At 32.0% G+C, this 11,082-nt stretch overlaps 3 protein-coding genes across 3 annotated transcripts in view; 1 reads left to right on the forward strand and 2 right to left on the reverse strand.

Moving 5' to 3' along the window:
- Positions 1 to 11,082, reverse strand: part of Fatp1 (Fatty acid transport protein 1) — a 65,141-nt gene that overhangs the window by 41,537 nt on the left and 12,522 nt on the right. The window lies entirely within an intron of this gene.
- Positions 2,026 to 7,347, reverse strand: LOC143203078 (uncharacterized protein C05D11.1). The gene is made up of 14 exons (XM_076415195.1): positions 7,062 to 7,347; positions 6,759 to 7,000; positions 6,500 to 6,709; positions 6,327 to 6,449; positions 6,019 to 6,273; positions 5,464 to 5,730; positions 4,983 to 5,408; positions 4,755 to 4,926; positions 4,410 to 4,655; positions 3,133 to 3,370; positions 2,891 to 3,077; positions 2,525 to 2,826; positions 2,316 to 2,468; positions 2,026 to 2,258 (listed from the first exon to the last, which is right to left on the reverse strand). Exons 1-14 carry the CDS (start codon positions 7,261 to 7,263, stop codon positions 2,201 to 2,203), a joined length of 3,081 nt encoding a protein of 1,026 aa, XP_076271310.1. The 5' UTR covers positions 7,264 to 7,347; the 3' UTR covers positions 2,026 to 2,200.
- eIF2A (eukaryotic translation initiation factor 2A) lies at positions 7,562 to 10,743 on the forward strand. The gene is made up of 8 exons (XM_076414746.1): positions 7,562 to 7,780; positions 7,835 to 7,979; positions 8,041 to 8,259; positions 9,097 to 9,300; positions 9,355 to 9,560; positions 9,612 to 10,214; positions 10,280 to 10,461; positions 10,522 to 10,743. Exons 1-8 carry the CDS (start codon positions 7,756 to 7,758, stop codon positions 10,645 to 10,647), a joined length of 1,710 nt encoding a protein of 569 aa, XP_076270861.1. The 5' UTR covers positions 7,562 to 7,755; the 3' UTR covers positions 10,648 to 10,743.

The following is an 11,082-nucleotide window of genomic DNA, read 5'->3' on the forward strand; positions in this document are numbered from 1 at the left end:
CAAAAGATGCGTGTATAAATTTGACAGCTGTCGGATCATTAGTTTGTGAATTATAGCATTTTGAGTGAAGCAACTTTTGTTGAAGAGTTGTTCGCGTGTTGATAAAATATTGCTTTTTGAAGGTAAAAAATACAGTTGAGGAAAATACTTGGCTTGATGTCGAGTTTTCGGACACTGCCCCAGGAAAATCAACCATCAAGGATTGATATGCTAAGTTTAGACGTGGTGAAATGAGCAATGGAAACAGTGAACGCAGTGGACGCCCAAAAGAGGTTGTTACCGACGAAAACTTTAAAAAATCCACAAAATGATTTTGAATGACCGTAAATTGAGATTGAATGAAATAGCAGACACTCTAAAGATATCAACTGAACGTGTACATCACATCATTTACGAATATTTGGGTATGAGAACGTTCTGTGCAAAGTGGGTGCCGCGCGAGCTCTCTTTTGACCAAAAACAGCGACGAATTGGTGATTCGGAGCAATGTTTGAAGATGGTCAAACATAATAAACCCGAGCTTTTGCGTCGATATGTGACATGGCTCCATCATTTCATTCCGAAGTTCAATCGACAGTCATCCGAGTGGACTGCACACGATAAACCCGCTCCAAAGCGTGGGAAAACGCAAAGTCGGCTGGCAAGGTTATAGCGTCTGTGTTTTGGGATGTGCATGGAATAATTTTCATTGACTTCCTTGAAAAAGGAAGAACCATCAACAGCGACTATTACATAGCGTTATCGAATGAAATCGCTGAAAAACGGCCGCATTTGAAGAAAAAGAAAGTGCTGCTTCACCAAAACTATGCACCGTGTCACAAGCCAGTGAAAACGATGGCAAAAACCCATGAATTTTGTTTCGAATTACTTCCTCATCCACCGTATTTTCCAGATGTTATCTGTTATATGTTCTCAGATCTCAAATGAATGCTCGCTGGGAAGAAATTTTCGTCGAATGAAGAAGTAATCTCCGAAACTGAGGCCTATTTTGAAGCAAAGGACAAATCGTACTACTTTCCACATTTTTACACGCCCTTCAAGGGAATTACGGTTGAATAAAAAAAACTAATTTTGCCAAACAAATGTGCAAATTTTACTATGGTAGGCCGGGGACTTTTCAATTGACCTGTTATGTTTATCTGTTTCTATTTTCCTGAATCAATCCTCATTCGATAAAAATGTTGAAAGAACTACAATCTGTCTTTGGATCTATTTTGTAGTAGCGTCCAACTATCTTGGTTTTCCAAAAGAATTAATTGACAAAAAGCATTATAATATTTTTCCTCCTGTAGCTTGGATGGTTTGGTTTAATAATTCATATTTTCTCACTTTATTCATAACCCATATGGCTCTTCAATGCAAACTATATTCTGTAGAACACATGAGGCATTTTTAACATTCGTATCAGGAAATATAGCTTTATCGTCAGGGAACATATCAGATCGGTAAAGAAATTATTGACAGTATCACCTATGCAATCACGATCTGTCACAAGGATTAACAACACTAATAATTAATATTCTAGATACTTTATTTTCTAGTGGAATAATAAAGAACAGCAATAAAATTCCTAAAGTAACAGCAGAATAGATGCTATGACTGAGAAAGTTACCTATAAACGACAACAAAGTAAGTTAGCAAATTCCAAAAGACAACAAAACTTGAAGTAAAAACAAAATAGCCTCTATCTACTACAGTTAAGTAGGCATGTTAATCAGAAAGTGTTTCTAGGTGATCAAATTTATTAATTTAGAGGTTCAAGAGAATTTGGTGTTAATCACTATATGAAGACTAAAGTCTTCAAAAATAAGAATTCGACTTCAAAGATAACTAAGTGTAAAGATATATATATTTTCTGTTCGTTACATTTTGTTTTTTTTTATATCAACCCATCAGTCTGATTTGCATTCCATAAAATTCCATCAAGGAGTATGAAATAATAAATTGAATCCATCGAATAAAAAAAGGATGAACTCATTATATTCAATGGAGTATCAGTAAATCCTAAATATCAATAAAACATTATTTATAATTACGTTTATATTTTTAAAAACACAATTAAAAAGTACAATCGATATATTTTATATAATAGATATATTTTATATAAAATCGAAGCTCATAATATAGTCGTATGAATATTTTAAGACATTAAAAGTGCACCTTTGTTACTTATATGGTAGCTATATACTTAAGCTCAGACTTAATACTTCAAATAACTTTCCGCTAGAGTTGGGTAACCGATCAGATCTAGACCAAACCTAAAACGACATTTTAGAATTAAATAACGTTTTTGTGATACGGGGAAAGTATTTTACTTTTTGAATCCTTCGGCCATGTCGGATATTTTAGCAGGATCGGTGATCAACGCTGTTTTCACTTTAGACGGTTCGAATAACGGCGCTATATAAAGGTCGCCAACACGGTTCAAGTCTTCTATCGTTATGTAGTTAAGAGACTCGAGGAATTTCCTAGAAAAATATGATACTTTGCTTGATACTCTTGTAATACTGAAGAAAAACTGTACCTGTTATATGTATAGTCCACACCTTGGAAATAAGAACGTAAAGACAAGCCTACCGCGTTACCTATGGTCTGTTCTTCTTCTATAATATCAAAAATTAAGGAACTCTTTGCCGAATCTATCAATGTATCATCCCATTCTTTAGTGGTCAGTTGTTTGGAGACTATGTCTCTAGTCTCTTGGTAAGCTCCAAGTACATTTGTCGCACGTGCAAAAATTAAGTAAATAAGGCCTTCGTTAACCTTCACAACAATGTTGTAATTATATGAGTACCCTTTGCCACGGATTTGCTTCCACATTGGACCCTAAACAATAATATGAGGTTTTGTATAAAACATTTGTTTCAACTAGTATCGTATTATTATTTACCTCGGCTTGAGTTAAATATTTGACATAAAGCATTAAAGCTGGTAGATCCTTGTCATTAAATGATGTAATACACTTGGTCGTTTGATAAAAGTACGAGGATTCAGTACAACCCAAACCGATGATACAACCTGGTTTGGGACAATATTCTGGATCATCTAGAAGCTCATAATCGGAAATGACCGATAACCTGCAAAAATATCAATAAAATAAAAACAAGGTAGAATTCAAAATAGATGATATACTTTTCTACGTGAGCCAACTTTTCCGTTACATAAAAATCATTTAAAGCTGCAGCGGGATTCTCTAAGTTATCCAAGTTTCCTGCTAGATAAAGTTTCAGGTTCGATGAGCTGGTTATAATTGTTCTCAGACGGTCAAAATTGTCCAAAATTTCTTGAGTATCGTCTTTGTTTAATTTTTGTGACAATTCCGTAAGGAATTTGCTTTGCAGAAGGATTCCATTTTCGTAAATGTTACTACCTTAAAAATAATTATTAGGTCAAGTAAAATATGTCTACCAGGGCTGTATGATTCAAGATAGTAACACTTGAATAAGTATGAAATTTAATGTCTAATATTTCCCCAAAGTGTAATCGACAATAATTGGTTACTCTGTGTAGGCTTATATAGAAAAACTCAAAAACGAATGCTAAAAAACTCTATGGAAAGTTCTACCCAATTATCTATGATCTAACTGAGCAGCACTTTATTTGGATGATAAACGAAAATGGGCCACTGACAACTTCATTGCCACAATATAACCGAAACATCCGGTCTATTGGAATCATTATTATTGTCAAATTCGCTTGTTTTTGACTTGATCAAGTTGACTTGATTTTATCTTCAAATTTTAGGATTTTCTACTTTGTTTTGATGTAATTTTTGAGGTATTCGCGTTTTCTTTTGCAAGCAAAGACTCACTTGTCGCACTTTTTATGGAATAACAGAGATTTATATGTGAAATTAATCACTGTTTGATTATTAGTAAATGTCAAATTTAATAATGGTGCATTAAATTTGTTTGACGAAGTGCAGGGTTATTGAAAATTGTTATGTCACTGTCAAAATTGCTTTGTTCATTTTCCACTTTGTGGCCATTTTTGAAATGATGATGAAATGTGGATCATGTACGACAATAATATGGACTCTCTATTCAACGACCAATACGATTTTAACCAATAGATAATGCTAAATCAGCCATTTTTAGTAATTCGGAAAAACCTAACTTTGTTCTATTCGATTACCATTTGTTCGGGGAACTGCAAAACTATCTTAGGTGTAAAGAAGGAAAAGTTTTTCGCCCAGATATCTCAGAGGTTTCAAGTGAAACGCTTATAGTTTTACCATAAATCGATCAAAACGATTTAAAAATCTCTTTAAAAGTTCAAATAAAAAATTCTCTTAAAAAACAAGAAGAAAAGCGAAATTGCTTTTCGACTGGCAAATTATATAAGTATTAATTTAAGAAAAACAGCAATAACTTATAGATATATCAAAATTTGATTTAAGAAGATTTTACCTTGTGAGTACCACAAATTCTTCATTGCATAAGAAGCAACGTTCCTGCCGCTACGTTTGGCTTGTGCAACTGCATTGTTCATTTTTAATGAGATTAGTTTTATTCTATCTACTGAAAAATTGACTTTATAGAGCAACGTTTGAAGCCACTGCAAACCCTTTTCATATTTGCTGGATTCCACCTGAAGGGAAAGAATGGCAGTTTGAGCATAGATGCCGCATGAGAACAAGCTGCCTCGTCCTAAGCCTATAAATATAATAAATAAATCATTGAATAAAGTACCTTTGAAGACTAGTGAAATAAGAAATTATAAAAAAATCTGTGAAAATAAATTATTACAAATACCTATTGAAGTCACAGAACACACAGTGTCATCATTTAATCTAGCTACGACTTCTTCATAAGGTATCAATTTTCCATTTTCTTCAACTGGAGACTCTAAAAGACACTCTAGGAGAAGCGGTAAATATATTCTTAATTCCTGAGGTACCTTTGAGGTGTCTAGTAAAGCATATAGCTGGAAAACTTAAAATCAAATTTCTATTACCTACAAATTCTATATATTATACATACAAAAACAAACTCCGTTTTGAGATGATCAAAATATGTAAAGACAGGAGTTTTGGACAGATCCAACCTACCATCTGGATTGGACTCTGTACTGTATCTAACAATACTGTGGAATTGAATTGACTTTAAACTAGGAATAGGGACAGAAGTAAGCATTTCTTTAGGAGGTTCTCTGTCATTGAATTCAATAGCTTTCTGTAGTAGTGTTGCTTTCTCTGCTAATCCATCTTGACCTAATTCCTGTCTCTGTTTCTCTAGGCGTTCCTTCTCTTCTAATGTCATTTTCTGTTTTTCTTCCTTACTGGGAAAACATTGCACAGCTGTATATGTGTTATTTACCATATATTTATCCAAAATTCCTAACCAGAAAGATTTATCTTCTTTTATGAGTTTGGCTAGATATTCAAGAGGATTTACTCGTTGTTCTAACTATAAAGGAATATAAATGTAATTAAATTTTAGCAATGAGTAATGTGAGACTTGCATCATCCTTTGTGTTGCCATAGAGCATATGTCCGATTATCATAAAAGCAATTGAGTGATGTGGATTGTTTTCTATGTTACTTATATTTTCTAACTTATATTTGCTAATAATGCTCTCCAATATTTTCATGTCTATATCCTCCTCTTTGAGAATTCTTTGCAATTCTTCTTTGAGCTTCAGGCTTAAAGAATTTAATTTTGATACCGGTACATCTTCAAACATGATGTAAATACAAGATTCAGAATTCTCATAAAAGTTGTAGTTTACCTATAATAAAATGAGATAATTTGTTATAACAGCTGTCATACAATTCACACACAAAAAATGTGTATAGAAAACAGGTAATAACAAACTTTCATTTTTTCCCAAAATGAATTTTTTAGTTTTGAGACATTATGAATTATTAAAATATATTAATTAGTTATATCTTAATTACATTAATATTGTCCCCAATTATTAAGTTAAATAAATTAGTAAAAATAGTATTAATACAAATTTCAGTTAAATAAAACAACAGTACTGTAATTTGCATATATAAAAATAAAACTTACATACTTTGCTAGCATAAGGATCATCAATTTCTATAAAAGCTTTGGGTAGTGGAGACACTGCATTTTCAGTAAAATACTTCAAGAGAAGTGAACATGCCGTTACAGTATATAAGTCTTTTACACAACTAGGCCCTCTCCAAGCTATAGCAAAAAGACCATTATCTTCATCATCAGATGGATATTTAATAACCAAATCTTTTGAAGAGTCCAATGGTGGAACTTGAGACTGCCATGGTCTTTGAAATGGGCCTCTTTCACCCTTAAAGCAAATATTACATAAACATAATATGCCATTAATTCTAATTTACCTACTTTTGATAATATCTGATATTCTAAAGGCTCTAAAGCTTTAAACACATCATGTGGGTTAATTTTGCCAGTTATAATAATCTTTAAATTTTCTGGTCTATAAAATTCTTTATGATAAGCTTTAACCTAGAAATAACTTGAATAATGATAATACATAAACTGTTTTATATAATTACTTTTGAATTACTAGTTGATTCTCTCAAATTTTTCATAATACCTCCAGTTTCTGAAGAATATCCACAATGACCAGGATAAATATTTCTAGCAACAGTTAAATGTAATCGTGATTCTGCTGAATTTTCTCTACTCTGCATTTCACAGTAAACAACACCAGCATCTTCACCATCCCCAGTAATATGATGAACTTCAGTAATGAACCCTTCATCCTGAAGCATATATAATAGATATATTTCCTAAATAGTTTATTGAACTTACATTCAACACTGGATATAAAATATGTTCCAAAAATATAGGCATCAAGGATAAAAACCCTTCTGCACCAGCCGTTTCCATAGTATAACAAGTATGATCAATATCAGTCCAGGCATTGGTGCCAGAAGCTAAACATCGGTTTGCTAGTAAGTCAAGAACTCCTTTGTAAGGATAATTTTCACTTCCTAAGAATATTAAATGTTCCAAGGTATGGGGTAAACCATCATCATCAAATGCTTCAGTAACTGTAACAATATGATGAATTCATATAATAATATTAATTTTAACAATATTTATAGCACAAACCTAAACAGAAATATCCGTTAACAATGGGGCCATCGACTTCTGCAATACATACTGTTAAACCAGTCTTTTTAGAAACATATTCGGATACCGGTATTTTGTTAAAAGATTTAAGTGCATAGCATAATTCAAAATTTCCTGTTTCAGTGTTGGGTGTACTATCAGTAGGTGGCATTTTTATATAAATTTTAGAAAAATTTTTCATAAAATTATTCAAAGAAAATTCTTATTACTTTTTCATTCACAAATTGACAAATGTTGACATATATATATATATAGGCAACCAATTATTTACATAAATTTACAAAAATTGTCATTTTGATAGTCTTAATGGAAAACAACATATGTTCATGTGCTTTTAGTTGCCTACCTAAACATATTTATATATGTATATATATATATTATTCTTAATTAATGACTTTAATCGTTTTATTATTGTACATAATTGTAAATATAAATTGTAAATTTGTTTAGGTAGGCAACTAAAGAAGCACATGAACATCTTGTTTTCCAATTATTCCTGATTAACATTGGCGTTTGACTTTTCTTACCTTTCTTGGGTATGAACCACGTGCAGTATTCAAAATGTTAAATATCCAGTTATTTAGAAACTGTAGAAATTATAAAAAATGAAGTTTAATTTTTGTATTTGATTGTGTATAACAAACATTACTTCGATTTTTTGTTAAGCGGCAAAATGGCTATACCAATACCACTTTTTAGTGAGTGTAAATTGTAATAATTATTTTGAATTTGTAATAATAATATTATTGCAGCTAGAGGTTCAAATGGAACAACGGCTGTTTTGGGCCCTCCCAGTTTTAAACAATTTGAGGCTGTATCTCCAGTGCAAAGTAAATCATGTAAGAATATTTTATTTAGCCCGGATGGTACATATTTTGCTTTTGCTAATGCCCTTACGTAAGTAAAATACATGGTATGACATCTGTGTATTATAATAGTGTAACATTTTTGTTATTAGAATTACTATACTCAAAACTGAAAATTGGCAAACAGTTGCAGTAATTGAAAATACTAAGGCTTATCATTTAGCATTTTCTCCAAAAAGCACATTTTTGTTAACTTGGGAACCATTTACTGTAAGTAACGCAAATCCACAAGGGTGTCCAAATTTAAAGATATATAAATGTGAAAGTGGTGAACTTGTTAAAAGTTTTATTCAGAAAAAACAAGTAAATTGGTAAGTAGATTTTCTTAATTTCATTCATAACAAATAAAGTTTTCAAATGTGAGATGAATAAATATGTAAAGTGCGTTTACCATATGTTAAACACTATTATTAAATTTTAATCATTTAATTAAAAAAAAAAAACAAATTTACCTCAAATTTACATCATTCTTCACATATTTAACTATATAAGTCTTTAAGTAATTTTCTTGAAGCAAAGAGTAATTATAATCTTAAACAACTTTATTAAAGTTTAGCTTGAAGAATTAATTATTTGCATTATTGACTTATTTTTGAATATGTGAGGTATAATGAGGTATATCAATATAAATTTAAAATTATACTTTATCTTAGTTTAGTCGATTTTATAATTTCAATAAATTAAGCCTGTTTGAGTTTTAGTATATGTTTATTGCTGTCAATGTTTATATCAGTGTAATTAAAAATATATTGATAATTGATATCCCTTCAGGTCTTGGGAGTATACAAAAATTTATATTTTTTTTAATTTGTTTTTTAAATACAATTATGAATTGCTATTTTTTTTAACCAAAATTTTTTCAAGTATCTTTTTTTTGTTATCATAATATTAATTATCATTTTAGTTAGTTGTACTACCCACTAAATGCACATAAATGGGAAAAGGTTTATAATTTCAATAAACAAAATTAAAACTGAAATTACTTTATTGTCCATCTAAGAATATGTTTATTTTAATGTTGTGCTGAATATATTTCCATTATATATATTTAATTTATGAATATATTTCCATTATATATATTTAATTTATGAATATATTTCCATTGTTATATTAAATAGATTATAGCTATTTGTGCTTATAATTTTAAGGGAGCCACAATGGAGTAGCGATGAAAAGTTATTTTCCAGATTAGTTAACACAGATGTGGTGTTTTATGAGGATTTCAATTTTGATAAAATTGTTGCCAGACTATCAGGACATAAAGTTGTGTCATACGGTTTATCTCCTAATGCTGGGACATATTTTATTTTATGTCATACATTGGGTGGCCCAGGACAGCCGTCATTTGGAAGGTTGTAGTCCGCTCATAAGTTAATTAGCTAAAATTAATTTCCTGTAATTTGTAGATTATTTAAATATCCGAATTTTGAGCAATCAATCGCCAATAAAAGTTTTATGCAAGCGGATAAAGTAGATTATTTGTGGAACTCTAAAGGGAATAATGCACTTTTATTAACATCTACTGAAGTAGATAAAACTGGCGGATCTTATTATGGAAAACAAGGGCTTCATTTCATCGGGGTCAATGGAAATACATCATTAGTGACCATGAGTAATGTTTCTTTAACTAATTAAAGGACAGTTTTTATTCTGAAACTTTCAGATAAGGAGGGCCCCATCTACGGTGTACAGTGGTCTCCGAAGAATCAGGAGTTTTGCGTCGTATATGGTTACATGCCGGCCAAAGCGACAATTTTCAATCTTAAATGCGAGCCGGTGTTTGAACTAGGCACAGGTGCTCGGAATTCTATTTATTATAATCCCCAAGGAAATATTTTGCTTTTGGGAGGCTTCGGTAATTTGCGGGGACAGGTTGAGATCTGGGATGCCGTAAACAAGAAGAAAATAGGTAGTTGCGAAGCGTCAGATTCAACTTGTTTATTGTGGGCTCCGGACGGTGAGCACTTCTTAACGGCTACAACTGCACCTCGCTTGCGAATCGGTAATGGATTTAAAATCTGGCATTACTCCGGCTCTCTTTTGCACGAGGTTCAGTGGCCGCAAGGCGAAGAACTGTATGACGTCATTTGGAAGTTGTACCCGAAATTGACGTTTAAAGATCCCCAGATCACCGGCAAAAAGGTTGAGGGCATAGTTTCGAGCCAGCCTCAAGCTTCCAATCAAGTTTATAGACCACCGTCAGCTAGAAATCGCCCTACTGTTACTATAAAGCTACATAACGAAGATGAGGAAGCTCACAAAGTGGGTGAGTGTTAACATTTTTACTTTCTTGTTTGATTCTAAGGTTTTAACACTTTATCTCATCACAAGGTGGAAACAATGCACCTTCGAAAGCTGCGCTAAAAAATAAGAAAAAACGAGAAGCGAAAAAAGCGAAACAAGCCGAGGACGGTGAAGTTGTCGAAGAACAATCAAGCCCTGTAGTGAGCTCGGTAAAAATTGTACTTACCGGAGATCCAGAAGTTGATAAAAAGTTGAAGAATATCAAGAAGGTATTGATTAATTTTTTCCCACATTGCTGATATCTTACCCGCGTCTGTATTTCATTCCAGAAACTGGATGCTATTGAGAAGTTGAAGAAAGATCAGGCTGCTGGAAAACCTTTGGAAATCAATCAGCTTGCTAAGATCAAGGGAGAAACTGATTTGTTGCAGGAATTGAAGAACCTTACAGTTTAGGTGTATCGCCAATTGCCATTTTTTACAAAACATGGACGAATTATATTTTTGAAAGTTACGCATTTGTTGGAAATAAACTGATATTTTTAGTCATAATTTTTTACGTGTTTTAATTCTTTTGGTACTCTTAGTATTTATTTTATGTTAATTTTTACCGAAATATCAATCGTTTGAACTTTTTCCTATTTTTTGAGCTAGAAACTTTGAGTCATCATATCCTAGGAGACTATCAATCGGCGCAAATTGTAGTCATATTGAGCAACATCTAAAGAATATTGCCGGTTTATTAAGACTTACTGCATGTCCTTTTGAAACTGATTTTTGTTATTTGGAGTATTTCGGCTTTAGTTATTTTAATCCATGATTTAGGCCGTTCACTTTTACTCCATAGTGGTATGGTTTTATGTTGTTTTGTTACTGCCAAATACACAGAAT

Source organism: Rhynchophorus ferrugineus, unplaced genomic scaffold (assembly GCF_030347505.1).
Source record: "Rhynchophorus ferrugineus isolate W39M unplaced genomic scaffold, kcgeb_rfMv2 rfM9, whole genome shotgun sequence".
NCBI lineage: Eukaryota > Metazoa > Arthropoda > Insecta > Coleoptera > Curculionidae > Rhynchophorus > Rhynchophorus ferrugineus.

Excerpts from the sequence above, each read along its gene's own strand:
- eIF2A (XM_076414746.1), top strand. The coding sequence starts at position 7,756 with ATGGCTATACCAATACCACTTTTTA. Across the intron at positions 7,781-7,834 it reads TATACCAATACCACTTTTTA|CTAGAGGTTCAAATGGAACA; the intron begins GTGAGTGTAAAT and ends ATATTATTGCAG. Across the intron at positions 9,561-9,611 it reads TACATCATTAGTGACCATGA|ATAAGGAGGGCCCCATCTAC; the intron begins GTAATGTTTCTT and ends TGAAACTTTCAG.
- LOC143203078 (XM_076415195.1), bottom strand. The coding sequence starts at position 7,263 with ATGAAAAATTTTTCTAAAATTTATATAAAAATGCCACCTACTGATAGT. Across the intron at positions 3,078-3,132 it reads AAGTTGGCTCACGTAGAAAA|GTTATCGGTCATTTCCGATT; the intron begins GTATATCATCTA and ends ATATTTTTGCAG. Across the intron at positions 2,469-2,524 it reads GTGGACTATACATATAACAG|GAAATTCCTCGAGTCTCTTA; the intron begins GTACAGTTTTTC and ends ATATTTTTCTAG.